Source organism: Mastomys coucha, unplaced genomic scaffold, assembly GCF_008632895.1.
Source record: "Mastomys coucha isolate ucsf_1 unplaced genomic scaffold, UCSF_Mcou_1 pScaffold22, whole genome shotgun sequence".
NCBI classification, from domain to species: Eukaryota; Metazoa; Chordata; class Mammalia; order Rodentia; family Muridae; genus Mastomys; species Mastomys coucha.
This window is the reverse complement of record NW_022196905.1, coordinates 60,934,105-60,960,189: the sequence shown is the minus strand read 5'-3', so window position 1 is coordinate 60,960,189 and position 26,085 is coordinate 60,934,105. Positions and strand designations below refer to the sequence as shown.

The 26,085-nt window shown below is 40.1% G+C and overlaps 1 protein-coding gene across 8 annotated transcripts in view; it reads left to right on the top strand.

Moving 5' to 3' along the window:
• Window positions 1–26,085, top strand: part of Atp8a1 (ATPase phospholipid transporting 8A1) — a 226,824-nt gene that overhangs the window by 77,646 nt on the left and 123,093 nt on the right. For 6 of the 8 annotated variants that reach the window (XM_031342535.1, XM_031342534.1, XM_031342532.1 and 3 more), the window contains 8 exons: window positions 1,583–1,710; window positions 3,918–3,995; window positions 5,093–5,181; window positions 9,308–9,352; window positions 21,378–21,450; window positions 22,379–22,484; window positions 23,987–24,069; window positions 25,804–25,853. In XM_031342535.1, the coding sequence (XP_031198395.1) occupies window positions 1,583–1,710; window positions 3,918–3,995; window positions 5,093–5,181; window positions 9,308–9,352; window positions 21,378–21,450; window positions 22,379–22,484; window positions 23,987–24,069; window positions 25,804–25,853 (652 nt within the window). The remainder of the gene's footprint in view (window positions 1–1,582; window positions 1,711–3,917; window positions 3,996–5,092; window positions 5,182–9,307; window positions 9,353–21,377; window positions 21,451–22,378; window positions 22,485–23,986; window positions 24,070–25,803; window positions 25,854–26,085) is intronic. The other 2 variants (XM_031342537.1, XM_031342536.1) reach the window with 1 other exon arrangement.

Below are 26,085 nucleotides of genomic sequence, written 5' to 3'. Positions count from 1 at the left end.
CAGTTCAACTATGAAAGGAGATTATGTGTAGAGGAAAATGGGTATTGAATATATTATGAAAATATATTACATGCTTTAAAATGTTTGGACTGTCTTTTTCTTTTTTCTCTCCTTTCCTTCCTTCCTTCCTTTTTCTTTCTTTCTTCCTCTTTTTTAATGTGTTTTCCTTTGAACTTAGTAACAGAAGTCTTATGTAAATGCTCTTGTCCCAGGGAGAGTAGTTTCAAGTCACTTCCATCTAGAACATTTATTTATTCTCTTGCTGTTCTCATATTAAATTCCTTTCTGGGAATTTCTAGGAAGTGAGTTTCCATTTCCTTGTGATGAATACTTAGCCAGTAAATATTTAATTTCCCCAAATTATGAAAACAGATTTCAGTATAATCTTACAGAAAAACAAAGACAAACAAACAAAATACAGATTTTAAATGCTGTTTTTATTACATTTAACTTATTACATTTGTTTAGCTTTGCAACTATTCCAAGGTTTTTATAATCATTGATTTATTATTACAGCATGATGAAGTTATTACTGTGATCACTTTGTTTTGTATATTCCTTACAGAGTATTAAGTTTCCGTGTTTTATTTTTTTATTGAAGAGGAAGTTAATTTACTTAGGAGAATAATTTACTTATACATACAAAATGCTCCTGTAGCTAAGGATGGCTCAGTGTAGCATTTACCAGCTTATAAGCAAGGACTCCTATAAGCACTGGGAAAATTCTTAGTATTCTTACAACTAAGCTCATTGTAGTTGCTAGTGTTTGCTTTGAAATCATACTTTAGTTTGAAAATACTTTAAAGAATTCATATAAAAGTGGTTGTGCCCGATTGAAGATTTGTATTTGCAAACTGTCAATCTTCCTAACATCTCTGAACTGCCAGAGTGGAACAGGGTTTGCCATACCAGTAATAATAGCACTCTCCCTCCTCCCAAGGCAAGGCTTCTCTAAGTATCCCTGGGTATCCTGGAACTTCCACTGTCGACTGGGCTGGCCTCAACTGAACTCAGAGATCCACCTGCTTCTGCCTCCCTAGTTCTGGGATTACAGGCATATGTGGTGATACCCAGCTTCTTCTACTTTTTAGTAGCACTGTGGAGATCTTGATAGGATTAATGGGATGTATCCACAGGAGTTTGGCTCTAGAATATCAGGAGCCTACCATAACCCAACAGACACTCAAGGCTTTTTATTTTAAATGACCCAGTATTTGTACTATGTATATTTTGTCATATACTGTAAGTCATATCCAGGTTACTTAATATGCATGATCCAAAAAATATATGCTGTGTAAGTGGTTATTACACTGTATTATTTAAGGAATAATAAGACTATACATACTCAGTACATAGAGTATTTTTCAGTCTAGAGTTGGTTGAATCCCTGGTATGGGACCCTAGAAGGAGATATGACTGGACTGTACTTCTACATTGAAGGGGGTGTTTGAGAATCAAGATTTATGTTATGAGCAAGGTATTTTGTCTAGACTTTTGTGTAATACAGGAAACTCTTGTCATGCTCAGGTTTTCTCACTATATATACAGAGCTGTCAATGATGCTCTTCCTCCTCCCCAACAGATGGTGGCGCTAGTAATTTTGGCCTGAACTTCCTGACTTTCATTATCCTTTTCAACAACCTCATTCCCATCAGCTTGCTGGTTACATTAGAAGTGGTGAAGTTTACCCAAGCATACTTCATAAATTGGGTAAATATGAGTTTGCACTATATGTCATCTTCCTAAGTTTGTAGTTTCTCTTGTTAAAGATTTACTCTGATGGGATCTTTTGATCTGTGGACATTTAAAAACTGTTTTTTAAAGTCTTATTTACATGTTGTTTTAATTGACTGTGTGATGTATTTTTTTAAGACCCACATAATTGTAACATGTTCTCCTCAGAATCAGGCAAATAGATAACCATATATCCTGAGGAAAACTGGTCTTTCGTTTGGGAAACCTGTGTGGGGTCATACAGTGGCTGTAGAAGAAGAAGACCATTTGGAATTGAAATATATGTCTGGTAGATCTCGTGTCATAATTGACCACATAAGCAACTTTGTCTAGTCTCTTGGTTCCTTGGAACTTAATTTCTGGTCACTAAGGCTGGGATGACAAGGTATTTTACCTGAATTCTTCAGTATTTGTGTAGCTCAAGAGTCTGTTTACACGGCAAAGAGTTGTATATACAATCAAGCACATAGCTGTGCTTCTGTTGATGTGACTGGCATCTAGTTCATTTTGACACTATGAATGACTTCGTTGTACATTTTTTCTTTTGAATGATCATTTTGATGATTTTAATATTGGAAAAATGATTAAACATGTTTCCTATATTTTTCATGAAATAGTGGTTTGCTCCCTCCATTTTATCTTAGTTAAAATTAATGAATTTATGTAAATGATATCTTCTGGCCTGATCTGCCAAAGTGTTGAACTTTTCTTTTTCAGAATTTTAGATTTTATTTTTTAGGTTCCAAGCTCATCTGAAAGCTTTTTTAAAATGAACAATGTTAGGATTTTTAAAAATATAAGCTAAGGTACTTTTGCAGCTAGTCATTGTCTTCGTGTAGTGAATGATTTCTCTAAAATGTCAGCCTTTTTCTTATCTTTGGTAAAAAAATCAGTGTAATTCGGGACAATGAAATGAACAGCAGGCAGAGTTTACTTTCACGCAAGGAAGGTGTGCTGAAGAATTGAGCCATATGTACAGATAAATTTAAGGTCATGAAGGACTCTCATTTACATTTATAATAAGGCAAATGCACCTTGAAGATCAAATGGCAACCCAGGTTCTTATTTTTTAATGTAGATTTTCAAAAAGTAGACTTTGTTTCAAATAATTGCATAATGGTAGTGTTGGGTAATCGTGGCAAGCTCTTGCTTTTCAACCACCCTCCTAACTAACGAGCAGACTTTGTGATGGCCCTGACTAGCCAGCTTCCTCCTTGTGTGGAAGAGACTAGTAACTGTCTCCTGGATTCTAGTTCTGGACAGTTGTCCTGTTATACAGTATGGATTTCTGAGAATGGCTTTGAAATTGTTTAACCCCAGCTCTTCTATCACACCTGTTCTAAGTCATATCGGGCCCTCTGATTTAGACCCTCTCGGCTCCTCTAGCTGGTCTTCATTTCATGGTTTCCAGATTGATCTCTGCGTGAGCCCTCTCTTCTTGTCTCTCACCTCACTTGACAAATGTCTGTTTTCCCAACACGGCATGTAATCTCAAAGCCTAGTCCAGAGATGATACTGACAGGTGGGAGAGATGCGAAACTCTATAAACTACAGCACTGACTTAATAAAGTATTCTACTATAAACAATATCAGATAATGGGGCTGGATAATGGGATCAGATCATGGCTGGCTATTGGGAGCAAAGCAAGTAGAAAGAAAAATAAAACTACTCCTTTTGGGTTGACTGTCAAATATCTGTACTAAAAGAAACCGCCCGGGGAGTCTAACCACATGTGGTCTCTTAGATAACTTTTCATGCTGCTTGAAGAGTTAACTATGAAAAAAACATTAGTTGATTTTCTAGCAGAGATCACTAAACAGTGACCGCACATCCCTCTAAGAATCACTTCATGTGTACTGCATAACTTAACCCTGACAGGAGGATACCTTTTTGGGAACAAAGAGTGGAAATAAGCAGACTATCTTAGCCCCCGTCTCCCCCCGCCCACAGACAAGCTCTCACTACCATACCCTCCTGTTCCAACTAAAGGGAACCGTTCCACGCTGCATACTTTTCAGGACAGTCATACAGAATCACGTAGAGATAGCAAGAGCCTAGAGTGGTTATATGGAACTCTGTAGGCAAATAGTGACTTGTGAAAAGTACAGAAACCAATGTGATTTCTTTTGCTGACCCAGTCCCGCAGTCTCTTTATTCAATGATGTCACTTGCTTACTTGTAGGATCTTGACATGCATTATGAGCCCACAGACACTGCAGCAATGGCTCGGACATCTAATCTGAATGAGGAACTTGGCCAGGTAAGCTCTTACTTACACATGTTTAATCAGTAGTGAGATTTGGTATCATTTGGTGACTTCAGATGAAGTAGCATCTCCTCGTTTTTCATTGTTTGAATAATGCACATAAATGCCTTTGGTGATGCATGGCACACAGTGTTCATATTTAATAGTGGGGTTTTCCAACATTAAAAACAGATTTTTCTTTCAAGGTGTGATACTGTGCAAACCTAGTTCTTAGTAGGTAGCCTGATTGGCTGTGAAATATTGACTGCCTTTGAGTTATAGGAATAGCAACAGAATTGTTCACAACTTTTATCCAGAAGAAAGTTCATATTGTACAAATCTAGTCAAATAGGAATTTGGAATAGTCAAATAGTTAAATAGAAATAAGAATTATAACTGATACTTCATTAATATATACAGCCTTCTATCACTTATTCACAATGTATCTGAGGACTGTCAGGTGGCATCATCATTATGTAAACATCATAAAATGCACTTCCACGAGCTAACAGCTATGACCTCACTAGACAATCGATACAGTTTTATGGTATCTGCATCCTATGTGCATCCTTCATTAACTAAAGCATCCTTGGGTGACATGTGACTGCAGATGTGTATTTGTAATCCATTCATAGATGCTAGCTGAAAAGGGATTTTTTTTCTTCTCTTCCTCCACTTTCCAATTCATGCTATTCAAATTGCATTCAGGATAGACTGTACAGCCCCTTACCAATTTAGATGGTGTCTGGAGTGAGCCGTGCAAGCTATTGCCAACCCTCAAATTGCTTGTTATATTGAGATATGCTGGAGAGTCCCTAGAACTGTGTATGTTTGAAAACAGTAGTGAAACTTTCTGAGGAAATTCAGAATATCCTGAATCAGATTTCTCTGTGACTAGGTTTTCTAATCCATACCAGTATACACCACAGTAGAACAAAGTTGACTTTTAAAGAAAGTGTAATTTAATTACATTTTCTTTCCTCTATAAAAAATTCTCCGAGCAGGATGATGGATCTAGCTCATAGGTGGAAAACTTGCCTGATATGCTTAGGGCCCAAGATAGACATTTAAAAACCTTGAAATATTAATGAGGATTTAAAACCTGTTTGTAGGTTAAATACATATTTTCTGACAAAACGGGGACCCTGACATGCAATGTGATGCAGTTCAAGAAGTGCACCATCGCGGGCGTGGCTTATGGGTGAGCGCTTTCTCTTATCTTGGTGTTTGAAATACATGTTTGATTCCATCCACTCGGAAAAGTTGGAAATTCTTGTGCAAAGAAGGTTCTGTTTTTGTTTTTTAATCTACAAAGTGGCTCCTTTTACATCAGGATGGGTAGATTGTGTATTTTCTAGTTGGTCTTGCTTTCCTTGGCCAGTGATATCAGGTAGCGACTGACTGATGAGTCTCCCAGTGTTTAGGGGGTAGGAATGGTCTCCATCTGAGCCCGGTGATAAGGACAAACTGTTTCCCTTCTCTCTGCCCTAGGTTAGGTAGGGTACAGTATAGATGTGGGAAGAAACATAGGAGGAGGCCTCAGTCAGGTCTTAAGTAACACTGCCATTGCATTGATGACATCCCCCCCCACCCTGTTGCTGTCACATCTCCTCTTTGCAGTCACAAAACAAGGTAAAGTTCTGGTGATGGGATGAAGGGAGGACAGGGACATCTTCAATCTGGAGAACGGTGTCCTTCAGATCGGTTGTGGCGTCCATTTAGTTTACTTCTCATTGTGGGTTTGCATCGCAGCACCTTATGACTGAGTGGCTTGAACTTTATCAGCAAATTTCAGCGAGGCAAGTAAATATGCTTGCTTAGGCCCGTCCAACTCTCACCCACTGTTTTCATTCATACTTTAGCTTTAAGCAGTAGGTCAAGGGGGGAAAGGAGCATCAAATGTTGAAAAGATCTTCAACTAAATTTATTATCATTCCTATGTCCGTGTCTGCAAACAGGAGTGGAGACGATATATTTGTTCTTTAGGGCAGCACAGAGTTTGATTCAAAATGACTTTAACCTGTGGAGACAGCTGATTGGATGGCTTTTCCATGCTGAAAAGATTTAAGAGAAACACTGACTTTCACATTTGCTGGGTTGGTTTGTTTTGGGTTTTCTGGGGGTTTTTTGTTTTGTTTCTCTATCTGAAGCCTTTTCTTAGACAAACTTGCTCTCCCCCAATGCCCCCAGAGTTGTTCCCAGCACAGGAGAATTCATAGTCACATTCATTGACCTGAAGTGCTTTCACATTCTACACGTGGTTAGTCCCGAGATAGGAAAAGCTCCTCTTTATGAGTTTAATCACCCCTAGCCATGTGCAGAAGCAGAACTTTTCACTCGTGTATTAATAACTTTTTAAAACACAAGTATGTGCGAGGACCGGGTGGGTTTGAGCAAATGCCTGTCCTGTCAATTACATGGTCAATGAAATGAATGTCTTTGTGAGAACAGTTCTTAAGAATAAAGTGAAGAGATAAGGTATGGAGTTTACCTTATCTACCTTATCTTATTAAGCAACCTGAATGACTCCTTTAGTTCTTTTATTTTTATTTTGTGGGACCAGATGTTTGATTAGTGTAAACAAAGGAAGGTTCTTAAAAACAAGCTGTGTCCAAGACCGGAGTATGTCAATAGTTTACATGTCAGGTTTTGTTTACAAATGTAGTCTTAGATTTCTTCATGTAACCTTAAACAATTCCCTTTCAGATGTTCTTAGCTCTGTGTGACTCCATAAAGAGGAAAACCAGACAATCTCTCTAAGGTCCCGATAGTATAGTTCCCATGAGTTTTCTGTATCCAGTGATTTTGTAAGGATAGTTGTTTAACACCAATGCTTCATTCAGAAGCATTATTAATTTTAATAAAGTCACTCTCATTTCACTTAACTTTGCCTAGACTCTTCTTTTTTGAATATCATGACAGACAACGAAATTCAAAGATTTATACACAGTGGTCAATAGTGACTATTTCACAGAAATCAATTTTGTGGTAGGGATGCCTCTGTTTAAACTTACTGGGTAGTTTTTATTTTTTTCTTAAATCATCTTACAGGGAAGTTGCAATTAAATATAAATAAAGTTATATTTACCAATTCATCTTGCTACAAACTAGAAATTACACTCTTAAACCTTTAGGAGGGTCTCTGAATAACTGGTTACACTATGGAAATGCCTGTGTTTATCACAATCAGTTGCATATGTGCAATAGATAAGAACTTCTCTGTTCACTGGCTGGAGTTCTCAATGCCTTGAAGATCTGAAACATTTTCCTTATATCCTGAATGTCAGCAGTTTAGTTTGGGGCCGAAAAACAGTCAGCAATTTAGTGTGTGATAGCTCTGGGGCAGAAAAACAGTCTATTAAGCAATCTGAATGACTTTTTGATATTGTTATTTTATTTTTATTTCGTGGAACCAGACATTTGATTAGTGTAAACAAGTGAAGGTTCTTAAAAACAAGCTGTGTCCCTACTGACTTCAGTATGTCAATAGTTTACATAGAAGGTTTTGTTTCCAAATATATGTTTGGTGGGAGATACCTAATCCTACAAACCCGAGGAGAGACTCGCCAGGAAAATCTTCACAGTTAACATACACCTAGCCCCAAGGACTAGATTACAGCCAGTAGGTGTGTCTGGTGGCCAACCATGACCTTTCATTTACTTACAACAAATGTTGATCGGCCTCCTCCTCCGGGTGACTCTTGGTTAGGTCGTAGAAACCTAATCAAGCAGAGTTTGCATGGTTCCCACTCAGAGTTCACAATCTAACTGGGGTTAATAGATATTGATTAATTATAATATAACAGTAGTCCTAATACGACGCAAGAGTCGGTGTGAGCCTCAGATGGTGTGACGTAATCTAAGGAGTAAGGTCAAGGGATAGTTCCTGACAGAGTGATCCTTGAGCCCAGATCTGAGAATGAATTTAAGTGTGAACTCCCCAGGCAGATATGACCGCACTGCCATGTCTCATCTCTGAGCCAGTAGCCAGATAGCTGGCCAACACAAGAGCTGCCAAGCTCCCATCATAGAAACTCATGGAAACAAGTCACCTGCTGCCCACAACCCTCTGAAAGGTACTTAGCTTCTACCAGGGCTGCACCAGACTCAGAGGAAGGCACTGCAGCCCTTGTGCCTGGGGGTTGTTAAGCCTCAGGAATTTAGGAAGCATTAGGTCCAGTGCTAGTGTCAAACAGTGAGCAGGGACCTTCTTGGCAGTGTTCATTGCTTGGACAGTTACCAGCTCTCCTGGGGACAGTGCAGTCTAGGAGCTAGGGCCCAAACCTTCAGGGTAATCCTGAATTATAGTCCCTGGGGCTGCAGCCCATTTCCGCAGTGCATTGCCACAGGCCAGCCCCTTTCCTAGGGATTTAGCCTAAGATGGTCCTGGTGAGTCCTTCCTCTTAACCAGTACACACCAGCCTTTGACAGGGAGGAGGAGTGAGCTCTAAGGATGCCTTCTCATGTGACTGCTGTTTATCCCCGGAGGAAACTTAATGTTGTGACAAAGGCTAAAAGAGCGGGTAGTCATTTGGATGTTAATGACTTCTTTACATTTTGAGCTGTTTATTATACTTATAAAAAAATGATCTCTGCATTTTAAACTCTTCCTGTGTATAATATAATCTAAATGAAAGTGAAACTACCGAATTATCATACGTATTAAAAGAATCAGGAAAGAAGAGAATCTATGCTCACATGTATGTTGGGTGTCGTATGAACTATGCCAAGGGGTCCTTCCCCATGTTTTCAGGGGCTAGTGGATAAAATTAAAGTATTGATGGAAGACTTTTTTTTTTTAAGATTATAAAGTATTTGATGGGTGGGCCATTTTGAATATCAGTGGCTCCAATTTAATTAAACAAATACTATTAACCTTTACTCTCATTAACCTCTTAGGAAGTTATTGTGTCAAGGCAGTCAAAGCTTCCTGAAAAATAAACGACAGATTTTTTTTTCTGTGTGACTGTGCCCCAGGTGACTAGCATGTATGTGTCATCGAAACACGTTGTTATGGTTATAAATATAAATGATGCACTTCCTACTGGCTTTATAGCATATGTTTAAACAGCTAAATTTAAACATATTCAATACTAAGTTTTGACCTCTATGCATCGATCAGTTCTGGAGTATGGGGTACCTTTGTAAATCCACCATAAATCCTCATGTTCTGCTCCCTGTACTAACTGCCATTCTTCTAGATCCAACTAAACGTTCATTTTCTTGACTTTCTAGAAACCCGCCTCTCAGCTTTCCTCATCCATGGTTTTATGTTTCCAGCCTTTCTGTGATTATTTTTCCCTCTCTTTCTGTCCCTCCTCTTGAAGCCATGTCCCCGAACCTGAGGATTATGGGTGCTCGCCCGATGAATGGTAAGCTATGTGGTACTTCCACTGATCTCTTTGAAAGCTTCTGATGTATTGCTTTGTAAACAGGCTTATCTGGTCTCCAGGAGCCATCTTCACAGGTGTTGAGTGATAATGCTCTGAACTAGGTATTAAACTCGGAGTATCCTTGATGTTTCGATTGAAACCCCTTATGAACATATTCTAAAGCTTTAAAGGTTGCTGGAGGCTCATATTATTTATCTATAGGGCTGTAGGGATCGATTCCAAAGTGCCTGGGCAGGAAAAACTCCTGCTGCAGCAATTAAAGCTTGCATATGTTTTTTTTAGCTCAGCACTGCCCCCTTCTGCCACTGTGCGGATAATGCAGCCATGGACCAGAAAATGCTGGTCCATGCCTAAGTGGTACAAGTTTCCTTTTACATTGTTCATTATTTGTATGTCTCTTCAGAGGCTATTAAATGAAAATCTTTAAATGTAAGGCAAAAATGTAGGTAGAACTATACTACCTACAACTTAACAGTAAATGTACTATAATTCATCTTAGATTTATTAAAAGTAGCATAGTATAAGTTTAATTTCACTACTATGGGAAGCTTGTGGGTGTTTTTGTTTTTTTTGTTTTTTATTTTGTTTGACACTAAAATCCTTTCAGCCATGTAATTGCATTTTTATCTAGGAGAATTTAGTGTGTTTTGTTACTTGTATGATTTGTCATGATTTTGTGGCAAATAAAATTTGAAAAATTATCATTTCTTTCAAGCTAGTGATTTTGAAAATAAGACTTCTATTTATCTGGACCTCATATGCTTTGCGATTAAGTTGTATTTCCACTTTTCATTGAATTCCAGTTACAGAATAAGTTTTCATCCTACCTGGAGTTTATTTCAGTAGAGATTAGAGGAGAGTTTTCAGTAAGCCTCATAACACCCAGGATCAGGGAGGCAGCTGCTTGACTCACATGGCCAGTGTCACCAACAATGCTCATCACATACATTCTGACACTGATCACAGCTACTTGGCTCTTCATATCATTCAGTGTAGTCACCCCAAGAACACCACCAGCAGACAAGCATTTTATTATTGCTTGACTTAGCACATACATTCCTACTTATCTTGCCCTGTGACTCTGTAGTTAAAGCTTTTCCTGTAGATACTCTTTGACCTGAGGTCAGATGTCATCTGAATAAACTCTGCCTGCCTTTTTTTTTTTTTTTTTTTTTTTTGACACCTAGGTGTCTTTATATGCTGCTTGTCTATAGGGCAGTTTTACCCATTTTAATACCATTAAGTACTAAAGAATTGATACACATCTCTCTCTAAGAGACACGATTCCATTTTCTTAGCCTCGCTGCATTTTTCCCCAGTGTTATATTATTTTTCCCAGATCATTTAAAACATTAGACTTCGAGCAGAGTTTGTTTCATGGCACTAACCACTGTCAGAAAGATGGGATGTCATTTATCTTGCCCATAGTGATTTTTTTTTCAGCAGGTATCTTTTTTGGGAAAATAAAAAATCTAAGTTCAAATGAAGTATACCAGCTTTTTCATGAATTATGTTATTTTCACTTAGCCATTGAGTCTAAAGTATACCAGGAAAGACAGCTTGTTGCCTTATGGAAAAGGTGCTTGGTTTACTTATGTACTGGGGTTCTCTGTCTGTAGGTTTGCAAAGGTGAAGAAGATATAGGGTTTTTTGAGGTTCTGTGTAGGGTTATGTGGAGTGGCCATGCATGTGAGCTCTGACCATTAGCGTTTAGATCCAGACCTGTCCTTCACTCAAGTCACTAACTGCCTGAGTGGACTCACTGGAAGACTGCGGCCACCATTAGCCTTTAAATCAGTAGGAAACTTTGATGGTTAACTAAGCTCCAACTAGAAGGCTGGTGCTGGCAGCTCTCAGTCTGCATCATATCTGACATGATCATTTTCAAGTTGGTAGATTTTTATAGAGAGAAGCCTGTAAGTAGTCTCCCTAAGAACACAACCAGCAGACAGAGAGGGAGCCTGAGGTAACCCTGGCTTAGCCTGGTTATGAAAGGTGTGTTAGCGCCATCACACGTCTGTAGACTTGAAGGACTTGTGTTTCTTTTGGAGCACGGGAAATCTTTGCATTTCAAGCCCTTCTCGATTCATTTAATATTTTTCTAACTGATTTTATTTCAGTTAAATTGCTGAGGTTGTTAAGGAGAGAGGCAAATAAAACGTCTACCATTTGACTGAATTGAGGAATGGTAGCTGGACAGCTCGTACATGACTCCATACTTTCAAAGGCCTGGCATTTGCCTGGCCTCATCTAACTGTTTTTATGCTGCTGAGAAAACCAAGATCAGCTGTGGCCTTGGTGGAGCCCTGTGCTGCATGACTGACAGTGGCTCTATGCTGCTGCTCCAGGAGAGATGATGGAAGACTCTCTAACTGAAACTCCGGAAGTCATCTCCTCAATGACTGCTTGGCAGCTTTGTCTGGCAGTGTGAAATTGACTGATGTCACCTAGCAAGCTTGTAGCTTGTGTCTGTTTAATTGTCCTGCTTGAAGTGGCACTCACCACAAAAATGTCAAGAAAATTCACATGTGTAGATTATATATTTATATGTGGTCCATTCCAAAGACCCTTTCCAATATACTCTTGCCATTAAAGAGCGTACAATAGCTGAAATTCTCTAAAATGTATTAATTAAGTGATTTGCATAGATTATGACTTCCCAGGGCATGGCTACACACTCCAAAATTGGCACTGTTTTCCTGTTGTTGCCAAGAACCATCAACTGACATGGAGCCTTGGAGACTAATTCCTTTCTATTAAAAACCATTATCTAAATTGATAGTATCAATATTGGAAGGACTAGAGAAAGAAAGCATCCATGTAATTATAAGGTTCATGTGTTTACTATCAAAAACCACATATATTTATGATCATTTTCTCTTTACAAAAACTTATTTTGGAAAGTTTAAACAATAGCAGAATGAATAAATGTCCCCGTCAGTTATTTTAACAGTATGTGCCCTGGGTCACCTTCATCCCTTCTGTGCCTTTCTACTCTGATTATTCTGAAGCAAATCTAAGTAGATAATTTTGTTTTACTTAGCTACCTGATACAGTCACACGTTATATTCTCATTGTTTTTCAAGTAAATGACATGGGGTGATTCTCACAAGAGAGGGCCTTAGAGCGGGCCCTGTGCTCCTTCAGACTTTTTTTTTTTTTGTATTGCTATCGTATCTGCAGGTTGGACTAGTTTCTCTTTTCTGCTTGGTTATTTTCTCATTTCACCTAGCCTATAATTATGTGTGGAGTGAGTGGCATTTATTTATTCTGCTGTAGAAGGTAGGCTGGCTGAAGCATTCTTCCAGGCGCGCCCTTATAATAATGAGATCTACCCCATCTACATTAGCGTCAGTCTTCAAAGTAGGCCCCTTGGCAGGCTCTCTATTCAGCAGTGCAGACGTTCACACAGCATTTTAGAACCCCTCTTTTGTAATTGCCTTCAGAAATACTTGCAGTCACCCAGGAAACTGAGTCTCATTACTTTGATCAAAACCAACCATTATCTAGGCAAAACAGTGCATTTAATCACCCATTCAAACGCTTGGACTTAACTGTTCTGAGGAACAAACTCATGACTAAAAATTAAATCTACCAGCAAGCAATTTTGACTCCAAACAAACAGGACCTTAAAAAGCCTGGAGGTGCAGACTCTTTAAAAAAAAAAACCAGTGCTCTGACTGCTGGGGCCAGAAAGCCCTTCAGCTGAGGCAGGTCCACTAGGTTAGGGAGAGGGTCAGAGCCCCTGAGTCAGAGAGGATGCTGACCAAACACACTTTGTACTACCCTGCCCATTCCCTCAAAAAAACCCTTCTCATTCTGCCAAAGGAGCTCTGCCTCAGGTTGCCCGGGAGATGTGTCACAGATCAGGAAACCAGCCTCTACATGGTGGCTGTAAGGGTGGGCTATGAGCCTATCCAGGTTTACGCTTTGTGCAATTGCTTATCCCAACTGTTCTTTCTTTACATCCAGTCTGTCACACAATCTCTCATGGGAGCATGTGTCAGTCGCTTAGGTTCACCCAGCCTCCAACCCAGAAGAGACTCCCAAGACAGATGGGTTGTTTTAATGCACACGAGTCATGGAGGTGTTAAAGAGAGAAAGATGCGCCTTTCCCCGGGACTAAGATTTTTATCATTTTTCAACTTAATCATTTGAATAGAAAGAGCCAGGACTCTGCTTCTGTGATAATTGCCACAAGGTAATTGTTATGCAGCTTTATGTGTTAGAATGATCCTCAGCTGAAGGACTTTCTGGCCCCAGCAGTCAGATCATTGCTTTTTAAAAGCCAAGAGTCAGTCCAGACCTTATGGGATAATGATTAGCAGGGTTCCCATGTTTCTGTACACCAGCAGTAACCTCACTGTGGCTGGGGAGCTCTTGCTCCCCTGTGGTCTCCATAGGTTTCTTTCTTTGGAACAAGTTAAGAAAAAAAAAAATGCCAGAAGTCTTTCAAAGCCTGTTCCATTTGGAAAGGTTTATGAATAGGAGAAAGCTGGGCTAGAGCAGAGGCGTGAAGGGAGGACCTGCCACCTAGTGGTCTGAGATCGAAAACACACTCCTGACTCTCAGGAAGGCAAGAGAAGCAAGCCACTGTGTGAAAGAAAAAAAAATATGCCAGTAGGAAATGAAGGGATGTAAAGAAAGAAATGCACAGAGCCTTGTGAGTGCCTCACCAAAGAGTGACTGAGAATGGGCAGAGCTGCCCAAGAACAGGGTTCATAACCTTCCCATCAAGGCCCGTGGCTTGGCTCCTTAAGAGGAAGAGCTATGAAGCTCGAGGCCTGAGGTTGCATTATAGCATTTCCTAGGAAGGTTCCCTGCATGTGAGAACCAAAAGTAACCACCCAACGGCTACGTCAGTCTTGGATCCAGACGTTAGCCCATCCCCGAAGCTATGCATTAAGCAAAAACTAATTCTAGAGTACAAGAAGAAATCTCATCTCTCCAGGGACGTGAGGCAGGACCGTATATGGTCATGGAAGAATGACTGGACTATAGCTTAAAAAGGCTGGGAATAGCAGAAATTGGAGCTTAAGCAAGGTCCAAGAGTGACTGGCTAGCCACAGGCCTGTTCCTAGAGGGGCACGAATCTGGAGGACAGTCTGCCTTCCAACCTTTGGCTAGAGGAACCTGTTGTACAACTCTTCCTGGGGAAAGATAACTAGACCAGGGGGCTGTCAGCCTTCGTAATGCTCTGACCCTTTTATATTCAGCTCCTTGTGCTGCGGTGACCCCTAACGATAAAATTATTTTTGTTGATATTTCCTAACTGTCATTTTCCCACTGTTAAAATCTCAGTGTAAATAGCTGATATTCAGAATATCCAATACGCAGCCCCCATGAAAGGGCTGTTGGACCTCTAAAGGGGTCACAACCCACATGTAGATAACGACTGCTGTTGAGTTTAGAGATGGAACCAAAAAGAACATAGATCCCTTCCAATCTGGCCTGAATTAAGGAACACACTTGTCCTGGTACACTCCTGGCCAAAGCAGAGCCACCTTAACAGCAGTCCTGCAGGTAACTGAATACAAAAGCAGATGCATGTGTCGTGTGATGCTAGCACACAAGCTGCCTCTTCATTCACCCTCGGTTACATTCAGTCAAGAAAAATGATCTTCAGAACCCTTGTCTCCACTCAGTTACATGCACGTTCAGATTCTTCATTGTGTCACACTCAGAAAAGTAGTCTTGATGACCCCACATCCTCTACCCATATTATGAATAAGAGCAGGCTTACAACAAGCTAAAGGTATACATGAAACACAGAACCTGAATTCTGTCTGCTAAATCTTGCCTGGAGAATTCTAATTTTCTTAAGTGAAAATATTTACACTTGGGTTGCAAGTTGTATATTTTTTATCTCTTTAACACTGAGTTCTAAGCCAGAGACAGTGACACATGCTTACACTCCTGGAACGTCTAAGGTTGAAGCAGGAGGATGACCTAGGAGGCTAGCCCAGAATACAGTAACAGGACAGCCAGAGCTGTCAAGACACCATCTCGGAAAAAAAAAACAAAACAAAAGTAAAACAAATGCCTCTGTGTGCACATATGTGTGCACACCTGTAGCATTTTGGGTAGTTAAACACAATCCTGTGTGCAGGGGGACATCTGTAGTGTTCCTTTGAAGTTTGTCCTGCCTGCTTGGAGAGTAAAGTACATGTTCTGCCAGCCATTCCCTTTCAGCTCATCTGAACAGGCATCCTGCTCTCCCTAACCCTGTTCTCCTTGAAATGGTGACTTTTGTAAGATAAAGATCTGTGTGGTCATATCAAAGCTTGTGTCTTTGTTCACGTGCATGAAGTATGTATAGACATAGTGTGTGTAATTTGGGTTTGTGTCATATATGTATGTTTCAAGTGGCTATCATAGATATTGTTACTGCTTTCAGTTTAAATTCATTAACACAGCAACTTCAAAGGGAGTAAAAAAATATTTTTTTCCTCTCTCCCCTGTCTTACCTACCTTAATTTCTATTTCTAAAAGTAACTAAAGTGACCAATTTGAGGTATATCTTCGTACTGTTGATTTATTCTTCACTAAGCATGCATTTGTCTCATATTTTTTAAGAAAGCACATATTGCTTCTATCAGCTCTTTACCTGACACTTTTTCATACCCTGCAGCGAACTGCCCCTTCTGTACTATATTCTGTCCTGTGGATGCCACATGTTCTTTAAGTGGTATCTCTGTTTATGTCTGATGTCGTTACTGAAGACCTCGAGGATCCCTAAGGGAAAACTTTTTCCTTCTGGTCAAAAGAATGGAATCTCCCTCTGGGTGGAGAGCAGCCATGGCCTCTTCTCTCGAGAGCTGACCCAAGGGTGGGGCATGCTAAAGAAATGGATGGGTAATTATTTCCTTCCTTCCCCGCATGTGGGCTCGCTGTATACTCAAATGCCCCTATGTAGCTGTGAAGCCTGCCCTCCTGCCTTACTCATGAAAGCATAACTTTATTTCTTCTTTCTTTCGTTTTATATATATACTTGACAAAGCATGTGCAGGGCATGCTTTCCCAGGTTCTCTGGTCTTTTTATTCTTTCTTCGTCTTCTTTGTTTTTTGGGTTATTTTGTTTGTTTGGTTGGTTGGTTTTTTGGTGGTGTTTTGTTTGTTTGCTTGTATTTTGCAGTAGGATCTCACTGCCTAGCTCTGAAACTCACATGAAGACCAGGCTAGCCTCCAACTCAGAGTTTGGGCTCCCTTGGCCTCTTACTCTTAACTGAGCTACAGCTCACACACACACACACACACACACACCATCACCACCACCACCACCACCACCACCAGCCTGCACCTTCGCTGGAGCTGCAGAAACTATGGCTTACTCTCTCCCCCTATTGCATCCTATTCCTCCGGGGAACTACAGAGATCTACAGCTTGCATCCCTGCCTTTCAGATACAAGTAAAAATTTCCTTGAGGTTTCTTCTGAGCCTGGTCTGAAGTTCCTTTATTAATGAGGAGAGACCCTATTTTTCCCTGTGACAATAGTTGGAGGTTTGGGGAAGAATGTTTGTACGTGCAACATTTTGTACCAAGCAAATAATTATTTTCTAGAGCAAGCGTCACTGAACCAAAAGATTTTAGTTTAAAATCCTTGTTTTTAGGCTGGTTTCAACTTTAACAATCCTCCTGCCTCAGCCTCCCCAGAGCATGGATTCCACCACACTGTCTCTCTTCATTCTTTTTCCACACTTCTAAAGCACAGAGCTGACAAACCATGTTTTTGTCAAATTCTGATGTTTAGCTTCCCTTTGTCTTGTTAGGAAGCTAGAGTGAATAGTTGGTCAGAGATGTCTGGTGTTCGCCTCACTGTAAGTTGTGAGTTTTGGCTTCTTGCCTGGTGTTCTGTTGTCATGTTGATCTTGTTCTCTTATATCCACAAGAACTTTTTATTTTGTAGGAATTTACCTCCGTCATATAAATTTGATTTTGTTTCCCACAACTTGCCCTGCAGCTTTTTATTTTCCCTTTGGTTTTTGCTCTGCAAAAATAATTATCGTTACACAGTCAGCTCTGCTAGTATCTGTGTGTTTTGTTTTGGGACTTAGACAGGACACCTAGGCCTTGCCTGGGAATGCTTTTTAATAAACTGTGCAAGATTAAGATGGAAACGATGGCTTGGCCTTATTCTGTTTTATTTTCGATTTTCTGATTGTCTTAGTTTGAACTGAATTTTGAAGTTTAAAAAAATAATCTGTAGTCAAGTGAGGTTGTAGCTAGTGGACATGAATGAATGAATGAATGAATGAATGAATGAATGAATGAATGTCTATGATGTGATTGAAAGATATGGTATTATTGATTAGGCTGGGCAGTTTGACTGGGTTGACTCTCCATTTTTGTCTAATTGGGAAATGAGTACTTACAAGTTTGTGTGGCTTTAAAGCTCCAGGAGGCTGCATGTGCTGCAGGGAGCTAGGCATGCTGTCTCCTCTTAGCCATGTGATGCAGGGAGCTAGGCATGCTGTCTCCTCTTATCTTAGCCATGTGATGCAGGGAGCTAGGCATGCTTTCTCCTCTTAGCCATGTGATGCAGGGAGCTAGGCATGCTGTCTCCTCTTATCTTAGCGGCTGCGTGCCCTGCTTGCTGCTTATTGCAAAATGCCACCATGCCTATGCCTTTTTATGAGCAGAATACTATCTGAAGTTTCCTAAGGAAAAAAAAAAAAAAGACGTGACATGTTAATGCTGGTCTCCACTCCTGTATGCAGGCAGTATGTAAATGTACATAGTTCTAAATATTTATACTTTTAGCATTGTTTTTATTTCTAAATATTGGGAGCTTCCTACTTTTTTTTTTTCTGCTTGTATTTTCCTTTTACTACAAGTAGGTATTTTGTAAGATTAGGGAGTATGTTAATGACCCTGTGCCTGGATCATCCTAGTCAAGCTACTGTGCTAGAGGATGAGTGAGCTGCCTGTGGTAGGATGAGTGAGCTGCCTGTGGTAGGATGAGTGAGCTGCCTGTGGTAGGATGAGTGAGCTGCCTGTGGTAGGATGAGTGAACTGCCTGTGGTAGGATGAGTGAGCTGCCTGTGCTATAAGATGAGTGAGCTGCCTGTGCTATAGGATGAGTGAGCTGCCTGTGGTATAGGATGAGTGAGCTGCCTGTGGTATAGGATGAGTGAGCTGCCTGTGGTATAGGATGAGTGAGCTGCCTGTGGTAGGATGAGTGAGCTGCCTGTGGTATAGGATGAGTGAGCTGCCTGTGGTAGGATGAGTGAGCTGCCTGTGCTATAGGATGAGTGAGCTGCCTGTGGTAGGATGAGTGAGCTGCCTGTGGTAGGATGAGTGAGCTTCCTGTGGTAGGATGAGTGAGCTGCCTGTGGTAGGATGAGTGAGCTGCCTGTGGTTTGCCATGGTCTCCATAAGGAAGCCACTCAGTGGGAGGAAGCCCTTGTGTAATATTTTACATAGCAGAAGCCTTCCTTGGGGCACAGAATGAGACCTGTCTGTTGAAGTATTTCAGTTGTATATCTAAAGTTATTTAATAGTTTTAAGAGTCGGATCAATAATAGCAACCAAATTCATGGAGTGAATGAATTCTTGGTAAGAGTAATAAGACATATTTTAAGATTCATAAAGGCTTTTGGATTTTGAAACTTTTTGAAAGAAAAAGTATGCATGTTGCAAGATGTAACTAAATAGAGTCCCTCATGTTTCAGCCTCCCCAGCAAATAAAAATAAAGCTACGAAGCAAGAGGGAATATATTTTAATAATGGTAATATTTCAGGAAAGTAGAAGTAGCAAACTTTTAAATTTGTTTTTTTTCTATTAATTGTACCTATTTTTCATTAATTTATTTGTTTATTTGCTTTACATTCCAATCACATCATCTGTCTCTCCTCTGGTCCCAGTCCCACTCTCACAGACCCCTGCCCCAACTACCCCAACTTCTCTTCTCAGAGAAAGAGAAGCTCCCCATGGGATACAGTCCACCCTGGCACATCAGGTCACACCAGCACTAAGCTCATGCTCTCCCACTGAGCCCATACAAGGCAGCCCAGCTAGGGGAAGGGGATCCAAAGGCGGGCAACAGAGTCAGACAGCTCCACTCCAACTGTTATGATTAAGGGACCCATATGAAGACCACACAAATGTGTAGGGGGCCTAGGGCCCAGCCCATGCATGCTCCTGGGCTGGTGGTTCATTATGATCCCCAGTGGGCCTAGGTTAGTTGACTCTGTAGGTCTTCTTGTGGTGTCCTACACCCCTCCAGATCCCTCAGTCCTTCCCCCACTCTTCCACAAGACTTCCTGAGCTCCACCTGATATTTGACTGTGGGTGTCTGCATCTCTTTTCCATCTGCTGCTGGATGAAGCTAGGTTCCTGTCTGCCACCATAGCAGAGTATTATTGATAGTGTCAGGGTCTGGCTCTCCCCCATGGGAATGAGTCTCAAGTTCAGCCAATCATTGGCTCGCTGTTCCCTCGGGCTCTGCTCCATCTTTTCCCTGCACATCCTATAGGCAGGACAAATTTGAGATGAAAGGTATTGTGAGTGGGTTGGTGCCCCTCCCCTCCCACCTGGCTACAGGAGGTGGCCACTTCAGTCTCCATATCCCCAGCTGCTAGGAATCTCAGCTAGGGTATACCCCATAGACTCCTAAGATCCTCCCCCATCCTCCGTCTCTGACTCATCTCTTCTCTCTCACAGCCCTTTCCCCTCAACCCCATCCCCCTCTCCTGCCCTCCCTACACCTGATCCCTACCTCATTTCCCCTCCCCACCCCTTCTCCCACCCAGTTCCCTCCTCCTATCCACCAAATTTATTTTATTTGTATCTACTTATTCTTTGGAAAGGGGTGTGCTGGAAGTGCATATGGAGGTCAGCGGGCAGACTGTAGAATCAGTTCTTGCCTTCCAGCTGAGAGTCCCAGGGACCAAACTCAGGAAGGACATCAGGTTTGGCATGGAGTGCCTCTCCCCTCTGAGCCATCTCATCAGTCCTAAGAGTAAAACCACTCTTTATAAATGATGATATTAAGAGAAATGTGTTAATATTTCTACCTCCTACTGATAAGTCATTTAGAAGTTATTGGATTCCCATACTTAATACTGAACCAATAGAACCAGTGATGATTTTGAGAACTCCTAACTATAACCTGCTACCAGCTGTCTTCTATAATTTTGATAATTAACAGGCCAAACATTGATATTTAAATAGAGGAAGCTGTGTAGCGTTACAAACACTCATCAACTGTACCTCATCAATTGTGGGGAGAATACTGATTACTTTCTATTCTCTTTCTTCTATGATCTCTTTTCTAGGCTTGTGGTTTTAAAATGTGAAAGAAAGCCTTGAAACTTGACATATTAACACTGTCAAAACTCTGTAACTCAAAATTAAATTATAATTAAAACCTTCTATATTGTAATTACTTATTTCTTGGAAAGGTTATTTTTTTTTCTCAGTAAATTCTGAAACTTCTGTACAGGAAAAAAAAATAAAGCCCATAGATATATTTTCAAGGCATACTTCAAAGAGACTTTGAAGTATTTTGACATGCCTACTTGGTTTTTGGTTTGATTTTTTTTTTTTAATGTATTGTCATGAGATTAACAATAGATAAATTAGAAAATTAATATAGATTCTATTTATTTCAAGCCAAGTACATAATTCATTTGCTAATATAAAGACCCAGCCACAATACAAATGTCATATAGGTTCATCGTCATTTTCCTTTCTCTATAGGATAATATGATATGCTCCAAAGTGGTTTTCACACATGTTTATAATTGTTGACAAACTATGTAAATAGTTTATTGTTCACATTTTTGCATTTCACATGATCATTTGTATTTGTCACTACACATAAAGAGTTCCTATGTGGCCAAAGTAAGAACAATGTTAATAACTTTATTAATATTTAGAATATTTTTATGACAGTTGTGAAATAAGCTATTTGAATGTCTTACGAGTAGTTGCTCATCACTAGAAGTGGGTGAGTAGGCCTATACAAGTGGACCAACTTTGCTTTATTTTTTCCCCTTTAGGCAGAGCTCACAGTTTGGAGATGAAAAAACCTTTAATGATCCGTCGTTGCTGGACAATCTCCAGAACAATCATGTAAGTGACATCCGTCCCTAGGAGATGAGCACTAGTGAATACTTCAAGGTTTCCTTCGTAGTTATTCCTCTCATATTTTTACTTACATGATGTTTTTAGATTTATTTTATTTTATGCGTGCTCATGTCCTAAATGCTTCCCGTGTCCAGATGCTTGGGTCTTTCCCTAGATTTGAAGAATTCTCTGCTGTGATTCTATTGAGTCTATTTTCTGTTCCCCCCTAAATAGTAGGGGAAGTTGGGATATTGTTAGACCAAACAGAATTTAGATATTATTAAAACTAGAAGAAAATTGAAAAGTATATAGAGGACAGAGTTGGGGAAACCCTGAAAGAGGAACGAAAGCATTGTAGATATGACAAATAGGGAGGGTAGAGCAGACAGATGTAGAACAGGGTAGAGCAGACCGGCGCAGAGGAGGGTACAGCAGACAGGCACAGAGGAGGGTAGAGCAGACACTGGTGCAGTAATTGTTTGTGATACACACACACATGCATCATCATGTACTGGGTTAAGGTAGCCATTTTGTAGAGAGGGAAGTCACCATTATAGAGACAGACACATCATCATCATCCCTACTCAAAGGTTAGATGCCTGAAATGTAAATGTGGCTAGAAATTACAAACAAGCAAATGAATATTTCAAGTATCTCTTCTGTCCACTAAAGACCAAAGTCATCATCATCTTCTACCATTTCTATTTAGAAGCACAAAATCATGTACATAAATGTTTACAGAATGAATGAGCAAGTACAAAACTGAATAAGTTAAGTTCTAAATAGATTTCCTTCATAATAGATACTGGCTGCGATCCCACACCCCCAATGCGTCCCAGCTGTACTTTTAATAAATGGCCATGAAGTAACATTTCTGCCGTTAGTGTCAGATGTTTAAATAAAGGGGGATGAATTATGTGTTTATTCCTCATAGCCAACTGCACCTATCATCTGTGAATTTCTCACAATGATGGCCGTCTGCCACACAGCTGTACCAGAGAGAGAAGGGGAGAGGATCATTTATCAGGCAGCATCACCAGGTACACAGGAGGCAACTACGGGGTATTTTTCTGAAATGTGGTGTTGTGGATCTTAAATTTTCAAATTTAAAAAATGGAACATAACCAAAGTATGGTTTCATATTTTAAAAGTCCTAATTAGAAACTTGGCTTTCAGGATTAAATGTGTGTGTGTGTGTGTGTGTGTGTGTGTGTGTGTGATGCGCAAGTGCACACTAAAATATGTTGCTTTGTAAATGTGATTTTCCGAAAATGAATTATATGGAAAATTGAGTAATTAAGATACATACAAGGGAATAGAAGTATTCATGTGCATGTAATTATTTCCCTTATAAATAAGAATAAACTCGTATATAAGGCGCTTTCCACACAGACAAACATGAAAAGGGAGGTTTGTTTGCCTAAGGAACACTGCCTGCTGTACATGGTTTTAGAATATAATTTGGCTCCTCTCTTTGGGAATGGTAGGGCACCTTTTCCATATTCACTTAGGGGAAGAAAGCTTCTCACACTTTAAAGGATTCCATAATATTTGTTAGTTATCAATGTTTGCTATTTAGGCTTGACTTTAGACTTATTTTCAAGATAAAATGAGGTTAAAAAATACAATCTTTTAGAAAAATGATGTATTTTGTATTTCAAAACAATATTCTAAACTCATTTCTGACTTGTAAGATGAATCAAATTCCTAAACCAGAGTAAAAAAATATTCCTGCTTCAGACAGTGTGTATGTGTGTGTGTGTGTGTGTGTGTCTGTCTGTCTGTCTGTCTGTCTTGTCTGTTTATCTGTCTTGTCTGTCTTCTTATCCCTCTCAGTAGTGACAGGATTTAGTAACACAGTAAGGAAAGCAGGCAACATAAGTCTCTGCGCACTGTAAGTGGTTCAGACCCCCAGGCACTGGAATTAAAAGTCAACCTTTAGTGGGGGAAGGATACTATGTAAAAAGACTTCCTGACCCTTTTTTTGGAGAGCAGTGCTCTCAAGCATGTGCTTGACAAAGAGGTCTTTTCAAGCTTCCCCTTTTGGGAGTGGGTGACTGACAGTGGCTGACTGACAGTAGATAACTGACAATGGGCAACTGACAGTGAATGACTAACAGTGGTTAACTGACAGTGAATGACTGACAGTGGGCAGCTGACAGTGGATGACTGACAATGGCTGAGAGACAGTGGGTGACTGACTCACAGTGGATGACTGACAGTACATGACTAACAGTGGGAGACTGACAGTAGATAACTGACAATGGGCAACTGACAGTGAATGACGGACGGTGGTTAACTGACAGTGGGTGACTTACTGATATAGTGGGTGACTTACTGACAGTGGGTGACTGACAATGGGTGACTGACATGTTCAGGAACATGATGCTCATTTCTCAGGTGTCATCATATTCATAAGACAAAATGGGTTTCAGAGCATAATGAGACAGATTCTAACCAAGCAGAAAATTGTTGATGTCTTTCTATTTGCATATGTTATACTTTTCCATCCTCTATTTCTTTCACCTAATCCCTACCACAGATGAGGGAGCACTGGTCAGAGCCGCCAAGCAGTTGAATTTTGTCTTCACTGGAAGAACTCCTGACTCTGTCATCATAGATTCAGTAAGTTCCTTGTATTTTAAGGGCTTTTTAAAACCTGTGTCATAGATTCACGTAGCTTCAGAGACAAAGGCAGTAAAGAAAAGATTACTGTGAAACTGACACTTCCTATTCAGGAGCGTCCCTGTCATCCTTTGCCTGGTTCTTTAAACCCTTAACAAAATTGTGGCTGATAATACGCTTGGTAGACGATATTGATTCTTCCAAACTAGACATATGTACTGATTTTCACTTCTATTAAATGGAGATTTATCTCCCTTGATTCATCCTCCCGTTTATTTCTTCTCTAGATTCCAGACATTATTAAATTTTTGGTTATGTAACTATCCAGAAGGGTGGGCATGGTGCATGGGCCTGTTATCCCGGTGCATGGGAGGTAGGAAGCAGCAGAAGCTGGAGTGTGGAGCCAGCTTCAACTACATAGCCAACTTAAAGCTAGCCTGGGGGACCCGAGAACCTGTCTCAAGATAACAAACAACAAAGAGGTCATTATTCAGGATCTGCTTTTTAGAGGGCAGTTTGAAACAGATACACGACAGCAGGTGATATCCAAGCAGCTACATAGCAGACTACATGGCAGGCTGCATGGCTAGTCATCAAGCACATGCAAAAACATAATGAGACATGATTATGCTCCCAGTGCAGAGGCTAAGATATTCATAAAAGCACATGTTAGTGAAATTTTAAAGAGTTTTCTGAAAAAGGAAAGCCTGCTTGGATCCATACTCAGTTCTCAGTTACTCAGGAGGAAAGGAAGTTTGTATCCACTGAAGACTTACCACAGAGTATTCATGGTGGCTGTGGCCAGGGTTTCCCCAAACCAGGAACAAACAGAATACACATCAGCAGGAGAGGATGAACAGGCAGGAATCCATGTGACCATCTAAACAATAAACGAGAGAGAATTCTTGATTCTGTAGCCATGTGGATGAATCGTAGAACCTTTATGTGGAAGAGGGGACATGGCAGAATCTAAGGAGAGCATCCTTGACAAGTCCATCTGTGTGCAGCTAGAAATTTTGCAGATGTGGTTTATAAAGCTAGAATTTTGAACAGTGATTGCCTAGGGGCAGGGAGAAGATTGACTGGAAATGGAACGCGAGAGTTTATGGGTCAGATGTTCTGCCTCTTCGACAGGGTGGCATTTACACAGGCGGAACCTTTATTAAACTATAGTTTGCATCAAAGATCTCTATGTTTCTTTAATGTAAATAATATCTCATTTTGAAAATTATTATTAGTGCTTCTATTGTGTTCACAGATAAACATCTTTATACTTGGTATTTTTTTTCTTAAAGCTACTTCTTTCCTAACTCAAATTTTTTTTTCTTAAAAAATGCATTTTTTTCTATTATTTCCTAAAGATAAAGTTTTGACTTTTTTTGTTGTTGTTTCATGTTCTTTTTCTGACTCCTTGAGCACGGGCTCATGGGTTCGTTAGTAATCTCAGGACAGTCACACAGTCACAACAGATAGTCTTGTGTGGGGGCAGTTCTGTCCCATTTTCTCCATTTGGACCTCAGTAGTTCTCAGTTCAGCTTCTGGTACACCTGGGATTCTTCTGAACCCTCTCCTACCGTTCACTTTATTCATTAATCTGAAAGTTTAGTGAATTCTCTCCCATACTTCAGAAAGGGTGAGGGAAAACTGTGTTTGTGTTGACATTTTACAGTAAATTTTATGGCCTGTGATTATTTCCAAGAATCCTAAAATAATTCCAATTCTTATATTCTGCAGCTGGGGCAGGAAGAAAGATATGAATTGCTCAATGTCCTAGAGTTCACCAGGTAAAGGCACTTTCTCTATAATTTGTGAGGGGGGGAATGCATTTTCATCCATTAATGGTTTTTCCTATATATAGCTGGAATCTATGCTTTACTTTTATTCATGTGTTTAGGCAAGATAAGATCTTCCATGCAGTTTATGTGTCCTGTCTGTAGATAAGTCGTATACAAGTTTCCTCAGTGTGCAGTACTACATGCTGGCAGCTCAAGAAATCTTTTTGAAGTGCAACTACCT